This window comes from Cnephaeus nilssonii, assembly GCF_951640355.1.
Source record: "Cnephaeus nilssonii genome assembly, chromosome: 21".
Lineage (NCBI taxonomy): Eukaryota > Metazoa > Chordata > Mammalia > Chiroptera > Vespertilionidae > Cnephaeus > Cnephaeus nilssonii.
Window position 1 is genome coordinate 14,993,601 of NC_137092.1, and position 18,268 is coordinate 15,011,868.

General features: G+C 54.7%; 2 protein-coding genes across 7 annotated transcripts in view; one reads left to right on the plus strand and one right to left on the minus strand.

The window, feature by feature from the left end:
- Positions 1-7,367, plus strand: part of TDRD10 (tudor domain containing 10) — a 29,255-nt gene extending 21,888 nt beyond the window's left edge. For all 6 annotated transcript variants that reach the window (XM_079760368.1, XM_079760366.1, XM_079760367.1 and 3 more), the window contains 7 exons: positions 2,889-2,931; positions 3,243-3,333; positions 4,022-4,169; positions 4,430-4,575; positions 4,852-5,006; positions 6,739-6,809; positions 7,004-7,367. In XM_079760368.1, coding sequence (XP_079616494.1) covers positions 2,889-2,931; positions 3,243-3,333; positions 4,022-4,169; positions 4,430-4,575; positions 4,852-5,006; positions 6,739-6,809; positions 7,004-7,036 — 687 coding nt within the window. In that variant the 3' untranslated portion in view covers positions 7,037-7,367. The remainder of the gene's footprint in view (positions 1-2,888; positions 2,932-3,242; positions 3,334-4,021; positions 4,170-4,429; positions 4,576-4,851; positions 5,007-6,738; positions 6,810-7,003) is intronic.
- Positions 7,368-9,171: 1,804 nt separating this feature from the next.
- UBE2Q1 (ubiquitin conjugating enzyme E2 Q1) lies at positions 9,172-18,078 on the minus strand. Its single transcript, XM_079760664.1, has 13 exons — positions 17,650-18,078; positions 15,390-15,494; positions 14,972-15,076; positions 14,309-14,359; positions 12,147-12,287; positions 11,755-11,839; positions 11,497-11,557; positions 11,211-11,301; positions 11,032-11,090; positions 10,894-10,942; positions 10,526-10,621; positions 10,106-10,172; positions 9,172-9,659 (listed from the first exon to the last, which is right to left on the minus strand). Exons 1-13 carry the CDS (start codon positions 17,974-17,976, stop codon positions 9,628-9,630), a joined length of 1,269 nt encoding a protein of 422 aa, XP_079616790.1. The 5' UTR covers positions 17,977-18,078; the 3' UTR covers positions 9,172-9,627.
- Positions 18,079-18,268: the final 190 nt, after the last annotated feature.

The following is an 18,268-nucleotide window of genomic DNA, read 5'->3' on the forward strand; positions in this document are numbered from 1 at the left end:
CACTCTGCAGGCTTCTTTCTAACCACGTTGCCCTGTGAACTCGTGCAATCACAGCAGCAGGTGCTGTTCCTCTCCCGTCCTGCAGATGAGGACCAAGTCACTAGCCCAGAGTGAAGGAGCCCTGTCAGTTCTGGAAGCAGGATGGAGCCCTACACCTGTCACCATCCCCTCATTCCGCTTCTGTGTATTAAGCACCTACTTCCTGTCGTGTCCTGAACAAATACGAGCCCCAGTAAACCTTCCCATCAGTGCCGATGTGATTCATGGAACAGAAGAGGAAACCAAGGCTGAGAGAGTTAATAACTTGCCCCAGAAGTTACTAACTTCTCCTTCCTTCCTTTCTTCCTCTCTCCCACCCTCCTGCTCTCTTTTTCTTCCCTTTCCTCATTCTCTCCCCTTCCATTGATCCAGCCGTCCACCCCATCCATCCATTCATTCAACATCTGTTTACCGAGAGCTTAATAGGCACGGGGGAGCGTTCTAGGCCCCGGGCTACCTCCGTGTAATTGTCGGAAGACAGATGTGGTTCTTATTCTCATGATATTTATGTTCCAGTGGGAAGAGACCTACAATAACCAATAAATAAGAACATGCCAGCCCTCCGTACTAATTAAGATACGCTGATGTGATGAATGTGAGGGGGATCCCTTCTTTAGATGGTTTTTAGGGAAGCCTCTTTGTGGGGAAGTGACGTCTCACCTGAGGTCTGAATGGACAAATCGGGGCCCATCCTGCAAACACAGGAAGAACATTGACTTTCAAGCTGCAGTACCCGCACATGCCCCGAGGTGTGATGTGGCGGGAGAAGGGGCATGGGCAGACAGGAGCCCAGTGGGAAGGAGGGTCATGTCCTGGCATCCTCGATGAGCCAAAGAGTCTGGATTTTACTTTTAAGCACAGTGGGAAGATGTTGGAAGGCTTTAATCAGGGGAGTAATGTGAATTGGGTTTTTGTTTGTAAAAGATCCTATCTGCTGGGTGGCGACTGGGTTAGGGGGCCAGTGTGGCAGCAGGGACTCTGTGGACACGGTTGCTGTGGTCCTGGGACGAGGTGGCAACAGCTTGTATTGTGGCGAAGGGGGGAGTTCGTGGGTTCTGGTGTGTTTTGGAAGAAGAGATGGCTTGGCTTGTTGTAGGGAGCCAGGGAGAGAGAGGAACTTGGCCTGAGCCACTGGGTAGATAGTGACGTAATTTGTGAAGTTGAGAGAGCTGGGCGAAGCGGCTTGCGCAGGGTCTAGTTTATAGACATGCTGAGTTTGTGTACCTCTTAGTTGTCCAGTCGAGTAGACATCTCTATATTTCAGTTGAATTCCAGAGAGTGATGAAGGCTGGAGGTCTGATTTTGTGTTATACTGTTGATTCCTAAAATCACAGAACTGGAGAGGACCTTGGAGGGAAGGTAGATGGAAGAGAGGACCAATTCCTGGGGTTGGCCAGCATTTACTGGTTCAGCTCCTATCAAAGGCCAGCCAGTCAGCCTGGCCAGCGTGGCTCAGTGGCTGAGCGTCGACCTATGAACCATGAGGTCACAGTTCGATTCCCGGTCAGCGCACATGCCCGGGTTGTGGGCTCGATCCCCAGTGCGGGGCGTGCAGGAGGCAGCCAATCAGTGATTCTCTCTCATCACTGGTGTTTCTAGCTCTCTCTCCCTCTCCCTTCCTCTCTGAAATAAAAAGATATGTATTAGAGGGCCAGCCAGTGAAAGATAAGGAAGACCGGATGTGTGCAATGTCAAGGAAGGCGAGAGGAGCAGTGTTTCTCGAAAGAGGGCGTGGGTGGAATACCGCAAGTGAGTTCAGAGCGGAGAACGTGGGGACTCAGCAGCCTGCAGGTCATGCTGACCCTGTGCGAGCCGCTTCACGGCAGCCTGGTCGGGGTGTGCTGCGGGGAAATGTCAGGCGGGGAAGCAGACAGCACTGCCGGTGATGGAGCAGAGAAAGCTGGCAGCGAGAGGGATGTGGGGTCAGGGCAGGGTCTCAAACACAGATAACAGGGCATGTTCCTGGTGGGAGACATCCTCACGGGAGGGAGGGCCGTGGGGGGGGGGGAGGGCATGCCCTCAGGGCTGCTGCCCTTGAGAAGGCGAGAGGGTGCGAGACCCAGAGTGTTAGAGCCGGCGCCTGGTGGCCTGGTAGCAGGAGGGATGGCAGAGAGGGCGGGGTAGGGGTTTGCAGGGAGAGGAGGGGAGGGACCTCCCGTCCCACTGCTTCCAGTTTTCACCTGATCTAGAGGCAGGTTCCTGGGGGGGTGGGGAGTGGGGCGGTCTGAGGCGTGACGTCCATTTGGCAAAGAGGAAAGGCAGCCTACGAGGGGGCTCACGGTGGGACTGTAGCGTGTGGCCACGAGAGAACAGGGGCCGCAGGTGCTCGCCGCAGCGGTCAGTGGCCAGAGCCGGGGAGCAGCAGGGCGGGCAGGACATGGCTTTAACCAGGGCTGAGTGTTTTCCAGGCGAGGACAGTGGAGAGGGGAGCCAGCGGGGGTTGGGGGTGCAGGGTTGTGGTGAGGAGGCGCAGGGCGCCCAGACCTTTCTGTCTCCACGTAACCCGGCTTCCAGTGTAACCATTCCCACCTCTTCTACCCCCCACCCCCCGCAAGAAGGTCCAGCCGGGACCCCCAGGCTCCGCAGTCTGGACTTTGGGACTGTGAGTCCCGCTGGAGCACCCCTGCCTCCCCCCCCCCCCCCCCCCCCCCCGTTTCTGAACGCCTTTTCATGGTTCGCGCGGGATCCAAGCGAGAAAGAGCGTGAGGGGTTCTCAGAACGCAGCGGCAGCCGGCGGCGGTGCAGGGGCGGTGACACTGTGCCGCCGGGTCCGCTTGGAGCGACTCGGCGTACAAACCAGTGAAATGGCGGCGCTGTGCCCGAGCGACGCCGTGTCTTCTTCTCCCCAGGTTTTGGAGAGGGCTTCTGGTCGAGGATTTGCCAAAATCACCGGTGAGATCCCGACTCCCCAGGACGTGTCTTCGCAACTCCCGACTCAATTCTCCCAGCCTCCCCTTCAGCTCTGCCCCCTTGGGCCTCTCCGTGGGGGAAATACCCCTGGTCGTTCCTCCAGGATGCTTTCTCGATTAATGACTATCAGGCAGCACACCCTCCCCACCCCGCTGAAGATCTAGAGGCTGGAAGATCTAGATCTCCCACGTGGCCCATCCTGTCCTGCCTCTGAGGGTGGGGGCAGGGGCCAGGGCATCTTGGGGGGCAGGGGCAGCTCTGGTGCCTCCAAGACTCAGTCTCCTGCTTTCCAGCTTATCTGCAGGTCACCCCTAAAGCTCCTGGTAACCCCCAAGAGACAGCGAGACCGAGGACACCCTTATTTGCAGTCCCCATGGAAATGAGGTTAGTGGAGGGGTGCAGGCCCCCCCAGAGCAAGTGGCGCCTGCAAACATCATTCCGTCCCTAGAGGGTGGGTAGGGGTGGTCCCCGTGTGGGCATGAAGTTCTCAGGAGCTCCTGCACCGGACCCTCAGGGACCTAAGAAAATCTGTGAAGGCCTGTGGCTGTCCCCCTCCCTGGGTCCCCTGCGGCCATCATGTCCCCCACCTCCTCTGCTTGGACAGTGGACACCATTCGTAGTGTCAGGTGCCAGGACCATCCCGGACGGGAAGGGGCTGTAGGCTGAGTGGTGTGTGTTTCCACAGCAGCAGGTGTGTCTGCTGACCACGTGAGCCTTAGTGGTAAAGTTAGGGGCTGGGCAGCTGGAGTTTGGCGTGAATTAGACACAGGAGGAGCGGTTTGGGGGTTGGAAACGTGTCCTGGGCTTTGGACAGTCCGACTTGCTTCAGGGAGTCGGCCCAGGGAGGGCTCTGGCCCCCTCTGTCTGTGGAAGCCTGGGGGGGGGGTGTTTTCCTCCAGGCCCACCCCCCCCGCCCTGGTGCTGCCTTTGTTCTGCGTTATGTACTCATCCCCTCCCTGGAGGGAGTGGACCTGACCCAGGTGACCGTCCTGCCTGGCCCTCCCAGCATCCTCCAGGACCAGGTTGGTCACCTTGCTCACTCGTTCACCCCATGCTCCCCTGTCTCCCCCAGAGGCTCCTTCCTGGTGCTGCTCCTGAGGGAATGCTTCCGCGACCTGAGCTGGCTGGCCACCCTCTGCCACGCGGGCGGGGACGTGGGGCTGCTGGTGACCAGTATTGTCCCTCAGACCCCGTTCTTCTGGGCCATGCGCATCACGGAGGTATGGGCTTGTGGGGGGGCCCCCGTGGGCTCGGTGCCTTCTCGCCGAGCCTTCCTGGGGTGGGGGTGGTGATGGGTCGGTCAGCGGGGGGATCCAGACGGGTGCGTTCTCATCCCCGGGTTCCGTGTCTTCCTCGCTCCCGCCTCGGACCTTGGTTCCCTGGGGGGCAGATCCGTGGTGCGGGCACAGCCGGTGACATCTGCAGAGACAGACGTGGGTGTGATGCAGGCGGCGAGCCCGTGCCCGTGTGCCCCCCGCAGACCCTGCACCAGAACATGCAGGCGCTGTTCAGCACCCTGGCCGAGGCGGAGGCGCAGCAGCCCTACCTGCAGGACGCCGCCGTGCAGCGCGGGACCCGCTGTCTGGCCGAGTACCACCTGGGCGCGTACGGGCGGGCCTGGAACAGGTATATGCCCGGGGGGGGGGGGGACGGTATAAGGGTGGACAGTGTAAGGGAGGCCGGCGGACAGCCACTCCTTCCCGTCTCCCTCCTTGGGACTCTGGCTTCCTTCTTGCTGCTTCCTCTCCCGAGACCTGTGACTATGGTCACTTCTCTGCCCGAGGAAGGGGAGAACGAAGGAAACTCTGCTCCATGAGCCTTGACCTGTGAGCCTCTTGGTGGAGGACCATTATGCGTGCCGCCAGGTGGAACAGCCCTCCGTTCCTCCCTCCCTCTGGCCAGGTGCTGGGTAGTGGACCGGGTGGATGCCTGGGCTGTGGTCTTGTTCATCGATTTCGGCCAGTCGGCCACCGTCCCGGTACAGTGCCTGCGCAGCCTGGATGGTGATGACTTCTGGACCATCCCCCCGCTGACTCAGCCTTTCATGCTGGAGAACGGTAAGATGCCCTCCGACCTCCTCCCGAGGCTCAGGGATGGGCGATGCTGTGTCTGCCTCCAGGACCTCCGTGGGGGAGGGTGTGGGGCAGCCGAGGCCCTCAGCGTACCCCGAAGCCTCTAGTCATTTGATCGTTGCCCGGTTTTTGGCATCTGCCTCTTACAGAGCTGCCTCTCGGGTATTAGTTTTCACACCTGGGCTCCGCGGCCGGCCGCAGCAGGTGCTGTCCAAAGGCTGAGCTCTCTGGGTGCAGGGAGGGGGGGCAGGTTCCTCACCCCGGCTTCTGCCAGGGCTGCTCTGTGTCTAAAGGAACGGCACGTCCAAAGAAGACCCAGAGGCCAGTGCTCTAAACCTAACCATTTGTTTTCAAATTCTAGCTTCCTTCTGTAACAGAATCCTTTCCCACCGAAATCTTAAGCAAAACTCAGTGTACATAAAACAGATGAAAGCTGAGCTGCTCTGTGAAAGGGTGAAAGAATGTTTTGGGGGGTCAGGAGAAGCAGAGGTGAAGATAACAGACGGACAGACACTCCCAAATGTAGGCCCAAGGCCCCCGCAGCCCTGGGAGGCTGAGGGGAATGGTGCCTCGTGGTCAGGACCACCACCCACAGGTCACCTTGGGTAATTGCATGAAGGGGCCTGCTGCCCAGCCTGCGGGTAACAGGGCCAGGGCCAGGGCCAGGGCCAGGGCCAGGGCTCTGGAGTGTGAGGCAGGCTGAAGCAGACTGCATGGGTGTTAGGGGATGGCCCCAAAGAGCAGCACCCAGCCTGTCAGAGGGGCCAGAGGGCCCTACCCAGATACGGGCTGTGCTCAGCTCCCTCCTGGACTTGGAGATGGCCCCGAGCGGTCAGGCAGGCGGCGTACAGTCCTCCCTGTGTGAGGAACACAAAGCTCAAAAAAGTGAAAGGAGCTTCCTCACCTCTCACAGCAAGAAACGGGCATAGGTGGGGATGGAAATGAGGTCTGACTTAATACGGTCAGTTTCCTGCATAGACAGTCCCAGAATTCGGAGGTTGGCAGGACAGCGGGAGCTGACATTTTGACCAGCGGCCTGCCCTGCCTCATTCCAACATGTAAACATGCTCATGTGAAAGCCCCTGCTTCTAACCTCCAGCCCAGATGCTCAGAGCAGAGACGATGAAGTTTTCTGTCCCCAGAATTTCCCACTCGAGAATGTGAAATCCGCCTAGCTGACATGGCTCAGCGGTTGAGCTTCGGCCTGTGAATTAGGAGGTCACAGTTTGATTTACGGTTGGGGCATATGCCCAGGGTGCAGGCTTGATCCCCATGGTGGGGTGTGCAGGAGGCAGCCGATCAATGATTCTCTCTCATCAATGTTTCTGTCTCTCTCTCTCCCTCCCTTCATCTCTGAAATAAAAAAATTACATATATATATATATATATATATATATATATATATATATATATAGAGAGAGAGAGAGAGAGAGAGAGAGAGAGAGAGAGAGAGAATGTAGAATCCCAGATTGATGTAATTATTCTAGTAACCATAATAATGTCCCCTCCTTTATATATTCTTTGTGCACCCTTCCCCTCCCCCCTCCCCCCTTCCAGCTTTATCTCGTTTTACCCTGCCGCAGGGAGTTAGCCCTAACTAGCAGAGACTTGTAGGAGCCGCTCTGCATTTTCCCGCTGCCCGGGCCTCCCACTTCCCTCCCTGGCTCCTCCCGCCTGACCCAGTGCCCCCAGGGTTTTGTTGTGTTTTGTTTCGCAGGCATTTTGAGTTCGTATCAGCTGACCCATCACATCCTCAAGGGGAAAATCACTGGGGCTTTGAACTTGGAGGTAACTGCCCCTGTACCTAACTCAGCCCTTCTCCCTCTCCCCCCACCCCCGCGTCTCAGCTGCAGGCCACTGCCAAGGCCTGGGTTGCGGATTTATCTGGCATTCTCTTAGAATAACGGAAGTTATCCAAGGGGTTGGGTAGACTGGCTATGGCGGTCCTTCCTTCCCACTGAGACTTGCTCTTTCTCTTGCAGCCACACATCCTGAAGTTTGAAGAGTTAAGATAATGTGGCTAGCAGCAGCGCCCTCCCCCTCCCCCTGCCTGCCCTGACCTGTGGTCCCCTTCCACTCGTAAGGCCTTGGGAGTGAGAAAGGCCACACTGGTGCCCAGGATTGATTTGATTTGCATTTGCCTTTGCCCTCAGCTCCTCTCAGAAGAGTCTCAATTTGTCAGGTGTTCAGGACTCAGCATGAACATTTGGACCAAACATAGGAAGCTTACATGGGAAGCTTCAGGTGGCCATGTATTTATTTTCTTTTTTGTGTGTGTCTCCAGAGCATGATATAAATTGCTCTAACAGATTCTGGAGAATGGAAGGGCCCACTGCTTAATTTTCCTGGGATTCCATTGTAGAACCGGGGGGCGGGGGGAACCTTTAACCAGTGAGCCATCACCATGGTGAATAAATGTTGGCAGGTTTCATGAGTTTGGGTGACTGATTCCTGTCTGGCCACCCCTCCCCAGCCCTGCCCTCTCCTGCCCACGGCAGTGAGGCGAAGCCGCCTCAGGTGCTCACGCAGCTCTGGCTGCGGGCTCTGGGCTGGGCACACCCTGCCTGGGATGTAGATTCATTCACACCTGAGGTGTAGGATACTGACCTCAAAGAGTTGTTTCATTTCTCCTTGCCTTAGAAGAAAATGGATTCACAATGATATGGCGTTGATTCTCCCATGATTTGTAACGCCACGAGAACCCTAAACTTAAGGTCATAAAGGGAATATTATGTTTGACAAGCAAAGTGGAGGGTTCTGCGAGTTGGTGTACAACTCATGGGAGCTGGTGCTTCCCTTATGGCGGGGGAACAGGGACCCCATTATTTCTTTAAAAAAAAATTGATTAGAGCCAAACTATTTAAATAACTTTATTTGTTTCATCCTTTGGTAGATGAGAAAAATACATTACAAAATACATTATACAGAGGACAGCTCACAGTACACATTACTAAAAACACAATCTACATTTCAGCCAGGGCTGGTGATAAGTTCAGAAGAAAGCCACAAAGGCCCAGAACACCGGATTTCCGCTCTATGGAATAAGGTTGCCCCTAGGGTCCCCACTTTATCTAAACTTTAGCACCCCATATCAGGTGGGTGTGGGTAGAGTTAGAGCAGCATTGAGGGGGACTGTTGAACTCTCCATCCACCTGAAGCAGCAAGACATTAATCCCTTAAAAGAAAACGGGGGGAATGACCAATGTTAAAGCATTGCAGAACTGACATCCTGTGGGCGCCCAGGCAGCGGTCTCAGCTCTGGGCTTTCTGAGACGAGCATCGTCACTAAGCCACCCCTGGCGTGTTATTGTGGCCATCATCTAGTCTGCAGGCATAGTCTGTCCCTAAGAGCCTCAACCCCAACGCAAGCTCACTGACGGGAGGCAGGCAGCACGCGTCAAACGCATGTGCAGACAACACAGCGCGGACGGTTCTAGCCCAGCAGACTTCCTCCCTCCCTCTCCCCGCCCCGGCAGTTCCCAGAGCCTGGGGTGGGGACACAGGTGTATACAACAGCCCCCTTAAAGCTGACCTTCTTATGGAAGTGGCTTGAAAAGAATCCACAGTTTTTCAAGCCAAACAATTTCAGAGCTATACCTGTTTTCTCTTGCGAGACCAAGTGAAGCGAGGGAGAGGAGGGTGAGCAAAGAAGCGACCAGTGAACAGCCTTCAGTGCTAGCCAGAAGCCATTTCCAGGGAGGGAGGAATCGGCGAACATACATAGCATATTGCTGCGACCAGAGGCCGCGTACACACGCGATTGCCCCCATCCCCACTCAATTCATTTAAAAGCAATTCCATGAAACAGCAGCCTGGTAAGCCTCCTTTCCCATTTCCTCGTTCTTAGAAATTTGGAAACATCTGCAAGTAGAAGAGAAAAGTAGTCCTAAGAATTAAGGTCATCATTTCAGCCTGCTACACTGTGGCTCAGCAGGGCAGGCTCTGCTTGCCAGGGGAACGAGTGCTGGTCGCTCCCAGGCCTTCAGAAGAGATCTGAGTGCCGGGCTTGTGCTTCAGCTCCACCTTCCTCTGGCTTTAGCAGTGAAGTGCAGCCTCTCATCTCGACCCCTCCCCCACCACCCAAATAGTTTAGGGGATGGGGGTGGGGTGGATGTGGGAACAAAAATAAAGATGAGTCAAGACCAGCATCTTCAAATTAACAAACTGTAATTGTTTTCCCAAAGATACATTTTTTTCCATACACATCCATCATACACTGTAACCAAAAAAAGCAGTGTACATGAAATAAGAGAAAATAAATTAAAAATCCATAGCATAGGTAAGGAGGCTCTAGTCTGGAGCACAGCTGAGTTTCCAGCAATATAAGGAGGCTCAAAAGTTTCTTTTATAAGAATGCCTGCTAGCAAGGGTTCCAGCCAGGTGGTTGGTTGGTCTGTAAGTCAGTCTTGAGTACTTGAGACAGTTCGGTGTTGGTTTTTTCCTTAGCGTTTAGAATAGCCATCATTGTCCTGCAATAGGCAGAGCTATCACGTCCAGGAAAAATGAGGGAGGGAACCACAGAGGCAGCGTAAGATCCAAATACAGCATTCAAAGGTAATTGGTCCAGTGGTGCCTGGGGAAGGAGGCAGGGGACGACGCTCCAGGGTTAGCCATCTTCCTTTGGGGGTGTGTACCAGCCTGCAAAGAAACCCAAAAACAGTGAGGGGGCGGCTGACGTCCCTGCTCCCAGCCCATCACTGAAGACGCCAGGATTCCGGGTGAGATGACCCGAGGCAGGGCTTCCGGTGCGGAGAGGTGCAGGGGAAGCGGAAAGTGCCCACCTGGAGAGCACAAGGCAGGGGAGAGGACGTGCCCAGCCTGAGAGGACTGTGAGGTGAGCTTCCTCACAGGGTGGTCGGGAAGGGGCAGCACCAAGTCCACATGGGGATGACCACTGGTACTTTTCTGGGAGAAGAGGCAGTGGGGGTCGCCACCTCTAGCCTTCTCGGGGTAATGGGCAGGTGGCTGTGTTCATGGGTGATAAAGGCTCAGAAACCAAGAGAAGGGGTTCTTGCGATTTGGCTGGAAGTGAAAACCTCGGGCCTTCCCAGTGTCCGAGTCTCGAGTCCTGGCTCCAGCCTCACCGTTTTTTTCGTGGATCTGCACCAAGGACTTGTAGGACTGCTGTGCTCTTGTCAGACTGTATTGAGACTGGGGAGAGAAGCCGCCAAATCAGGCCATGGCCAGCTGTGGCTTTACTCACCTTCCATAAACCGTCACCCAGAGACCCAGACTTGTGCTGCTAACATGTAAGTGCCCCCACCTGTAGGGCCCTCTGGGCTGCAATCCCACAGCCCTCCCTTTCCAGACCCGTGTCCTCCCCAAAGTCTTAGGAAGCCCCTCAGGCCCAGGCCCTCTCCTGTTCCCACCATGGGTGCCCAGGCCCACTCATCCGATGCCACCAGCCCAGAGGGCTTCATCCTCTTGGCCCTCAGAGAAGGCGGCCTGGGCCCCAATGGTACCTGGCTCCAGGCCGTCGAGCAGCCCCAGGCCCAGCTCCTTACTTTGTTGGCTCCGAACTGCACTCGTGCTTTCCCCTTCACCAGTGTGGCACTGATCTGCATGATGACGGACTCTATCGAGTAGGCACTGCTCCAGCCCTGGGAATCGGGGAGAGAAAGCAGCAAGTCAGGCGAGTTCCCAGAAACCTTACACCTGTTCTCCAGCGAGGAGCTGCATCTGTGGAAGGGGCCCTGCCCTTCACTCCCGGAACAGCCACCACCTGTTTGTCTGGGTCAATGGGTGCCAGGCTCTGCCTGGCAAAATGAAAGGGCCACATTAAGCCCACCGCCCAAAACCCATAGAGGTGTGCGGTAGAGCTCAGCTGAGCCCTGCCCTGGCCAGCCTGACCAAGAGCAAGAGACAGGCTCACCTGCTTGGTGAGAAGTTCCATGCAGATGGCGCCTCCACCCAGAACATACCTGCAGAAGAAAGGTTAGTCAGTTGTGCCTGGCCAAAGCTCACGCCCCTTTCTCACCTTCTGTAACAGGCGCTGCCCTCAGCCACTCACCCTCCTGAAAGGACTGGAGACACAACCCTGACAAACGGTGGGTCAAATGGAAAGTTATCCTGTGAGAGACAAAGGCAATGATTAGCGGGGGAGGCCAGTGTCAGCCACAAGATTGTACTAATAAGGTGGAGAGGAGGCCTAGGCCCAGGAGGGAGGAGCTGGAAGGGAAACAGACTTACTTTAAAGGAAAAGTTAAGTAGGATGAAGTCTGCACCTTCTTTCTCTTTGAGGATCTGGAGATCGTTGTGCAAAGCGCTGTCCTGGTCAACTCTATGAAGCAATGAGTCTGGGCTCAGACTCCTTGTCCTAGCTCAGGAGCCTCATGTCCACCCCCACTTCCCCTGGCTAGCAGCAGAGGGACACCCCACTGCCCACACCTGCTCCTGGGACTGCCCGAGACTCCCAGCAGTGGCTCCCCACATATTAGGCCTCAACTTCCTTTTCAATCCCAGAGTCCCCACTCACTTGAGGAGTTTGACATTCCAATCATAAAGACTGTCATTCACGAGTTCGACTGCATAGTTTCCTGGAAGGCGGGAAGACAGGGGTTAGTAGGATGCTCCAGTTGAGAATCCACCCAGCTGAGAGGAAAAGTATCAAGGCTCCAGGGGCACCCCATGGACATGCAGCCAATCTAAGCCACTGGCTTGCGGAGCTCCATTCTGGCTCAGATCCTTCTTTATGAGAAGCTCCTGTTCAGGCCCCTCCCTGAGGCAAACTCACCACCTTTGAAACTCTGTGATCGGTATATATCCCTGAGCTCCTTCATCAGCCGGTCAGTGGCCTGCACCGAGCCAGACACTGCCCCCTGCAAGGGAGGGAAGACAAATATCTCAGGGTCATGTGGTTTGAAAACACACATACTAGACCAGTGGTCGGCAAACTGCGGCTCGCGAGCCGCGGTTTGCTGCTCTGTTGACTAATGAGTTTGCCAACCACTGTACTAGACCTTAGAGGCAGCCTGGCAGCTTGCTCAGGATCTGAGCAAGGATTAGGCACACCCATAACTCACCCCAGAAAACAATCTGCTCCCCAGACTGATTCGTGATGGCCTACCACCTTCTAGCCAGTACCCACCAAAAGCTTGGCCCAGCTTCTCCCTAGAAGGTACGTACATTTAAGTAATCTTGCCTCTGGTTCTTTTTAATTTTCTCTAGTATAGCCAAGTTTTCTTTTCCGATGCCATCATCTTCAGATTTCTTGCCCTCAGCCGGCTCTTCCTCTTTCATTTCATAGTGATCTAGGTCTTCTGTGTCCTGGGGGTGGTATGGGATGGAGGAGAAAAGAAACCAATACAGGTTGTGGAGAGGGGCTCCCAGTCCTATTTGGTCTAGAGCTGCAAGTTAAGGAACAGTGGACTCTCCAGCAAGCCAAGGAACACAGCATCCTGTTTCGGCAACAATTCCCAGCCTCATTCCCTCCACAATCTAAAGGACATGGCAAATCCCCCTCCCAGTCAGTTCTTCAGCAGAACCACGTATGGCTCCAGGGGAAGCAAGCAGAGACTCAGTCCTCTTTCCCAGCCTGACCCTGCTCCAACCATTCCTAAAACTCTCCCTTGGCAGCAGCTCTTAATTCCTAGAATGACTTTGGCCTGACACTGTGAAAGATCATGTTTCACCAGGTGACTATTGTACCCAAGAGTTAAAGGAGAAACCTGGATCAGAAATCTCATGCCCTCCCAGGTGCATGACCTGATTCAAGCAAAGGCACCCACTGACAAGAGGGAAATGGGGAAGGAGGTCCAGCGAGGGAGCTTGGTAGAGGTCAGGAACAGAATTCACCCTGCCTTTCCATCACACACAGAGTTCACTGTGCATGATGGGAAAGCCCATATCCAGGATTTGAACCCTCTGTTAGATTCTGGGGGAATGGCACAGAGGGCTCTCTACTGTCTGACAGGCGTAAGTTTCATGTGTCACGAGTCTTTGGTGTGTCTTAAGACCTTAACAAAATTATAGAACCTGGACATTAATGCAGTGCTTGGAGACAAAGCAATCCAAGTGATCTCCTGGCTCTAGCAGGACACAGCAATACTGACGTCCTAATTACTACCTTGAGGCTGACATCTACGGAATGTTTATTATATGTCGGGCACGATACTGGATGCTACACATACCAGCTCAGTTCATTCTTACAACCACTGTGCCTTTATGTGATCGTTACTCCCGTTTACAGGTAAGGAAGCTGAGGTCTAGTAATGTTAACTCTCATGTCCCAAGTCATACACCTCTTAGCAGAGCTAAAATGTGAATCAAATCTGCCTGGCTCTGAAGCTCAAGTCTTAATTGAAACGTTATGCAGAAGTATCCATGTTTTTAAAATATATCAGATAAACTGTTTAGCACTATGTACTGCATGAAGCCCTTTACGTGCAATACCTCATTTAATCTTCAAGACAACCATATAGAGTAGATATCATAATTCTGCTTTATAAATAAGGAAACTGCAGCTTAGTAAAATTAGGTAAAATTCCCAAGTTAAGATAATCTTGGAGATACAGGATGTAAACCGAGGCCTGACTCCAAAGCCATCTGAAATTAACTTCTGCACCTGACCAGTTTGGCTTAGTGGATAGAGCAGTGGTCCATGGACTGAAGGGTCTTGGGTTTAATTCCCGGTCAAGGGCACGTACCTTGGTTGCAGGCAGGATCCCTGCCCCCAGGTCAGGGCGGGAAGCAACCAGTCCAATGTTTTTCTTTCTGTCTCTCCCACTCCCTTCCACTCTCTCTAAAAATAATGGAAAAATGTCCTCGCGTGAGGATTAAAAAAAAAAAAAAAAAGAAATTAACTTGTTGCTATTTGGTATAAACAGCTTTGCACTTAACTGTCTTCAGTGGTTGGATGTGAGTACCCTGTCTCCTCTATTACACTGGCCATTCCTCCAGGTCAGTAAATCTGTCTTTACTCATTGGCATTTTTCCCTCCCCAGTTCTAGACTGGAGCTCTGTTAATCCTCACCCGAGGATATTTTTTTCCCCATTGATTTTTAGACAGAGTGGAAGGAAGGGGGAGAGGCAGACAGAAACATCGATGTGAGAGAGACATATGGACTGGTTGCCTCCCGCACATACCCCATCTGGGGCCAGGGATCAAGCCTGCAACCGAGGTATGTGCCCTTGACCAGAACCAAACCCAGGACCCTCCAGTCCATGGGCCGATGCTCTAACCACTGAGCAAAACAGGCTAGGGCTACACTGGAGCTCTGTACACTGTGGGTGCTCAAAGCTGCTGATGGAAAGGTTCCTGCCAATGCTGCCTCAGGTGGCAAGCCTACCTCAGGCATCTCCTCATCTTCATCTTCCGAAGACACGTCTTCCTGTGTGCACTGCAATGGGGAGAGGAAAGGTGGGAGATCAGGGCCCCAGTGGCTTCCCAGAACACAACCTCTCACCTACTCCCCCAAGCTTCCAGGTCTGGAAGCTGTGTGCCTATCCATAATGCTGCCAGCCTGTCCACCAGCCAGATCTGAGTGGAAGCAACAGCTCGGGCAATGACTTCACTAGCAGCCCATCACTCTCCTCCTACCATATGCCAAAGAATAAAAGAGAAGCAAAATGGCTGTTTCTGTCGCCCACCTCACAAATCCCAGTTTATTTTCCCCAAGAATCCCTAGACAGTTGAGGGATTCTTGCTTCTTGGTTCTTAACAAGGGGCCGGAGACCCCAATGGCCACCAACTTCTACTGGTAACCCCCACCCCCCCGCCGCCACTCTTCTCCACATAAGGGATACTGCCCACGAGAGTGAGTTTTGATAGGTGAAGCTATTAGCGTCCCATTTAACTAGATTCCTGTCGGGAAAAAAGAAGCCAAGAGTCACAATCCATGTATGTGTTTGGAGTGGGTAGGGTGTAGAGACTGCTGCCGATTTGTCTCAATCTGCATGAGTGCTGTCTGTGGGGTAACGCTGCACAAGGCCAGAGCTCCTCGACTCCTCACCTGGTCTGCTGGCAAGGGCTGATCCAGCATCTCCACATCTGGATGCTGAGGGAGGTTATAGAGTTTACACAGGTCGGAGATGATCCTCTTCAGATGCTGCAATAGCTGGGGGTAGGGGACCACAGTGACATCAAATACTCCTTTCCAACCCAATCTGACAGGTACATGGATGAGCTCTTAGCTCAGAACCCAAATTGGTACCTAGTTCACTAAACCTTATGGACCATGTAGCTGTGGGAGAGTTTACTGGACCAATCCTGGGGCTGGCACAGGTCTCCCCCTTTGTCTTTTGCAAGCAACTCCCCTAAGAAGTCTGCCCCCAAAGTTCAGCCTACTGCACCATCCACTTTCCAGGTATCTCCCTTTCACAGTTCGTCTTCAAGATACGGGCCCAACCTCAACACCCTGGCCCCCTTACCAGAGTATTCCCTTTCTTTATGTCCACCAGCCTCTCCAAGACAGCAGCCAAGTTTGGGTCATCAGACTCCACCGACCAGATCGGGGGCACAGCAGGGTATGACTCCTGGCGGGAAAAAGAGTAGAGAGAGCGGTCAAGGTGGGCAGTTCTGGGAAAAGCTAGATTTTGCCTGCCCTCCACTCCTCAAAACTTCTCGTTCCTTTGCTCTTTCTCCAGCTCATAAAAGCCCAGCTCAGCAGGGCAGTATCTAATCAAGCAGCTTTTCGACGAATCCTAGACCATGAGAAGAGAAAGCAGCACAGCCAAACTCCGAGGACAGGGAGGGAGGCTTATCCAAGTTCTGGACTTGAAGTTCTCCCACACCCAGCATCAAGTCCTCTTCTGGTTTTCCAGCTCTATAATCAGTTGAGGAACAGATCACCTCACCACAATCACACTGATGGGGAAAAAGCAGACTATAGGTCACTTTCATTTTAACTGTGGAAGCAGGGACTGAAGACTAGATTGTATCTCCAGAATCTAAAAGTGAAAGGGGAGCAGAAGAATTTCCACACCCCACTTCCAACAGGACCCCTCAGAGGCCAATTCTCCCCACCTCTCTCTTGGGAACCTGCCACCCTCTTCGTCCAGGCGTAGGATGTAGGGCTCCACATGGCAGGCTGGAAGAGGCCTACGCTGCTAACATTCCCAGCATTCCTGAGCCACAGTGCCAAATGCAGCCTGACCAGACTCCCCCTCTGCCTAAACCAAGGGGGCCAGGCCAGTTCAGGCCGAGTCTCCTTTACAGGAGCCACAGAGTCTAACCGAGAACCTTCTAAATTAACTTCCTTTTAGGGACCAAGATAGTAGATGGCCTCTGGCAACTGGAAGGGCAGGTAGAAGGGGGAAAACCTACCCTTAAGGAATTGGGAGCTAAATTGAGGAACAAAATTAACTCCCGAGGTTTCCACACCTGCTAAGGAAACCATATCCACGTTTAGTAGGAGTTTTAGCTCTGCCATGATTCTCATCCTCCACGCTGTAGGTAAACAAATTATTAAAGATGCTCACGTCTTCACCTAAGCCACACCTAGTGCTTCAATCTGAACTTCCCACTTTAGTAGAAAAAAAGGTGGTGTGTGTGGTGGTGGGGATGGAAGAAGAAAGAAGAAGTGGGACACCCGAATTTTGGTGGGGCATCATCCAATCTGAGCTGAGGCTGCCTCACCAAACCTTGACCTGGTTTGATGAAGGAAAGGGACAGAAAACAGGAGCCATGTAAATTGAATCAGGACCCAAAGTACTACACAATTCACAAGCCTGTCTTTCCCAGGCTGCTCCCATTTGCAGTCTGCTGCCTGCCTGGATCAAGTACTGTTCTCCGAGTCCTTAACCAGTGCTTGGGCTGGGAGCACATAAGTGCTATCCCAGACAGTGTCAGGCATTCCCAGGTTACCAGAGGCCAACCCTCTTCAAGGGGTCTGTGAGGGTGGACTTGGCGGGAGGGTGGGCGAGTCCAGCACGCCTAGGATGGAATGATGTTCACTGGGGAGAAAAGGAACTGTTACTGCTCGGAGCGGGATAGTCCTCAAACATGACCACCATCACCAGGAAAGGCAACAAACAACCCAGGACAATTGGAGATATCCTCAGGGAACAGCGAGGAAGTGGCAGGTCCGCTACCAGCTGGGGCAAAAGGAGAGTTGGAGGTTACACCGGAAGAAAAGGGAATCCAAGGGAGAGGAAGAAGAGGAGTCGGCGTACTGCAAACGACCACCCGGTAAAATTCAGAGAGCAAAGGGGCGGCAAGAGAGGTGCCTGGGCAGGGATCTCACAGGTGGCAGCGTCCTAAGTTAAAGGTACTGCTGAGAAGGGGCATCACTGAAACGTGTGGAGTTCCCAACCAAGTCCTTCCAGCTGAGGTCAGTGCGGAGGCCTGGAACCTTGAAATGAGAGTGAGGGGAAGAAAAGGGCATTCCTAGGTGGCAAGGTAAAGTCGTGGAGTACCCCAAACCATGAACCTTGGGATGCGGGTGGGTTAGTGGAAAGGGGGAGTGGAGGCGCTCTATGTCAGGGTGTCCCTCACTCTGAAGGGTCAACGGGAGAGCTTCTGGGTGCTCGGCAGAACCCCAAGGGGCAGAAACAAGTGTAACCTGGAGAGAAGGAGCAAGCCCCGAGAGAGGATTCGGCCTCCCAGATCTTTAGAGATAAAAGCTGTGTGGGGGGACCTTGAGTCCCTGAGAGGGGGCTCCTAGAGAGGCGCACGCAAGGGGATCCTCACCGTGATGTTGCAGTGGATGCGGACGGGATCCCCAGGCACCGACCCCCGTGCGGGGAGATGCGGTCCGGGCGTGGCCCCCGCCCCGGCCCCTCCAGCCCCAGCCAGCAGGAACTCGCAGCTCAGCTCGTCCAGGCAGGCGCTGGCAATGCGGAAGCGCTCGTGGCCGCGGTGGAAGATGGACTCGAGCAGCTTCAGCTCCCGCCTCAGGCAGGGCCCCGGCCCCGGGCCCCCCCCTGGGCCGCCCCCGGCCCCCGGCGCCGCCCCCTGGCCCCCCAGCTGCTGCCCCGGCCCCGGCTGCTGCTGCCCCTGCGGCTGCGGCTGCTGCATCCTCCGCTCCGCTCCGTTCCGGGGCCGGCGGGCCGGGAGCCTCCGGCCTCCGCTCCGGGCTCCGCCGCCGCCGCCGCCGCGGTCCGCACTTCCTGATCCCCCCTTCGCCAAGATGGCGCCGCCGCCACCTCCGGGACAGGGCCCCCCCCCTCCGCTCGCCGCTCCCCCCACCCCTAGCCGCCGGAAGCCGCGCGCCCCTCCTCCTCCTCGTCGGAAGCCCCGCCTCCGCTCCTCACGTGACCTCCCCGCTCGGCCTCTTTCACGTGACCGCTCCTGCTTTCCCGCCCCTTGT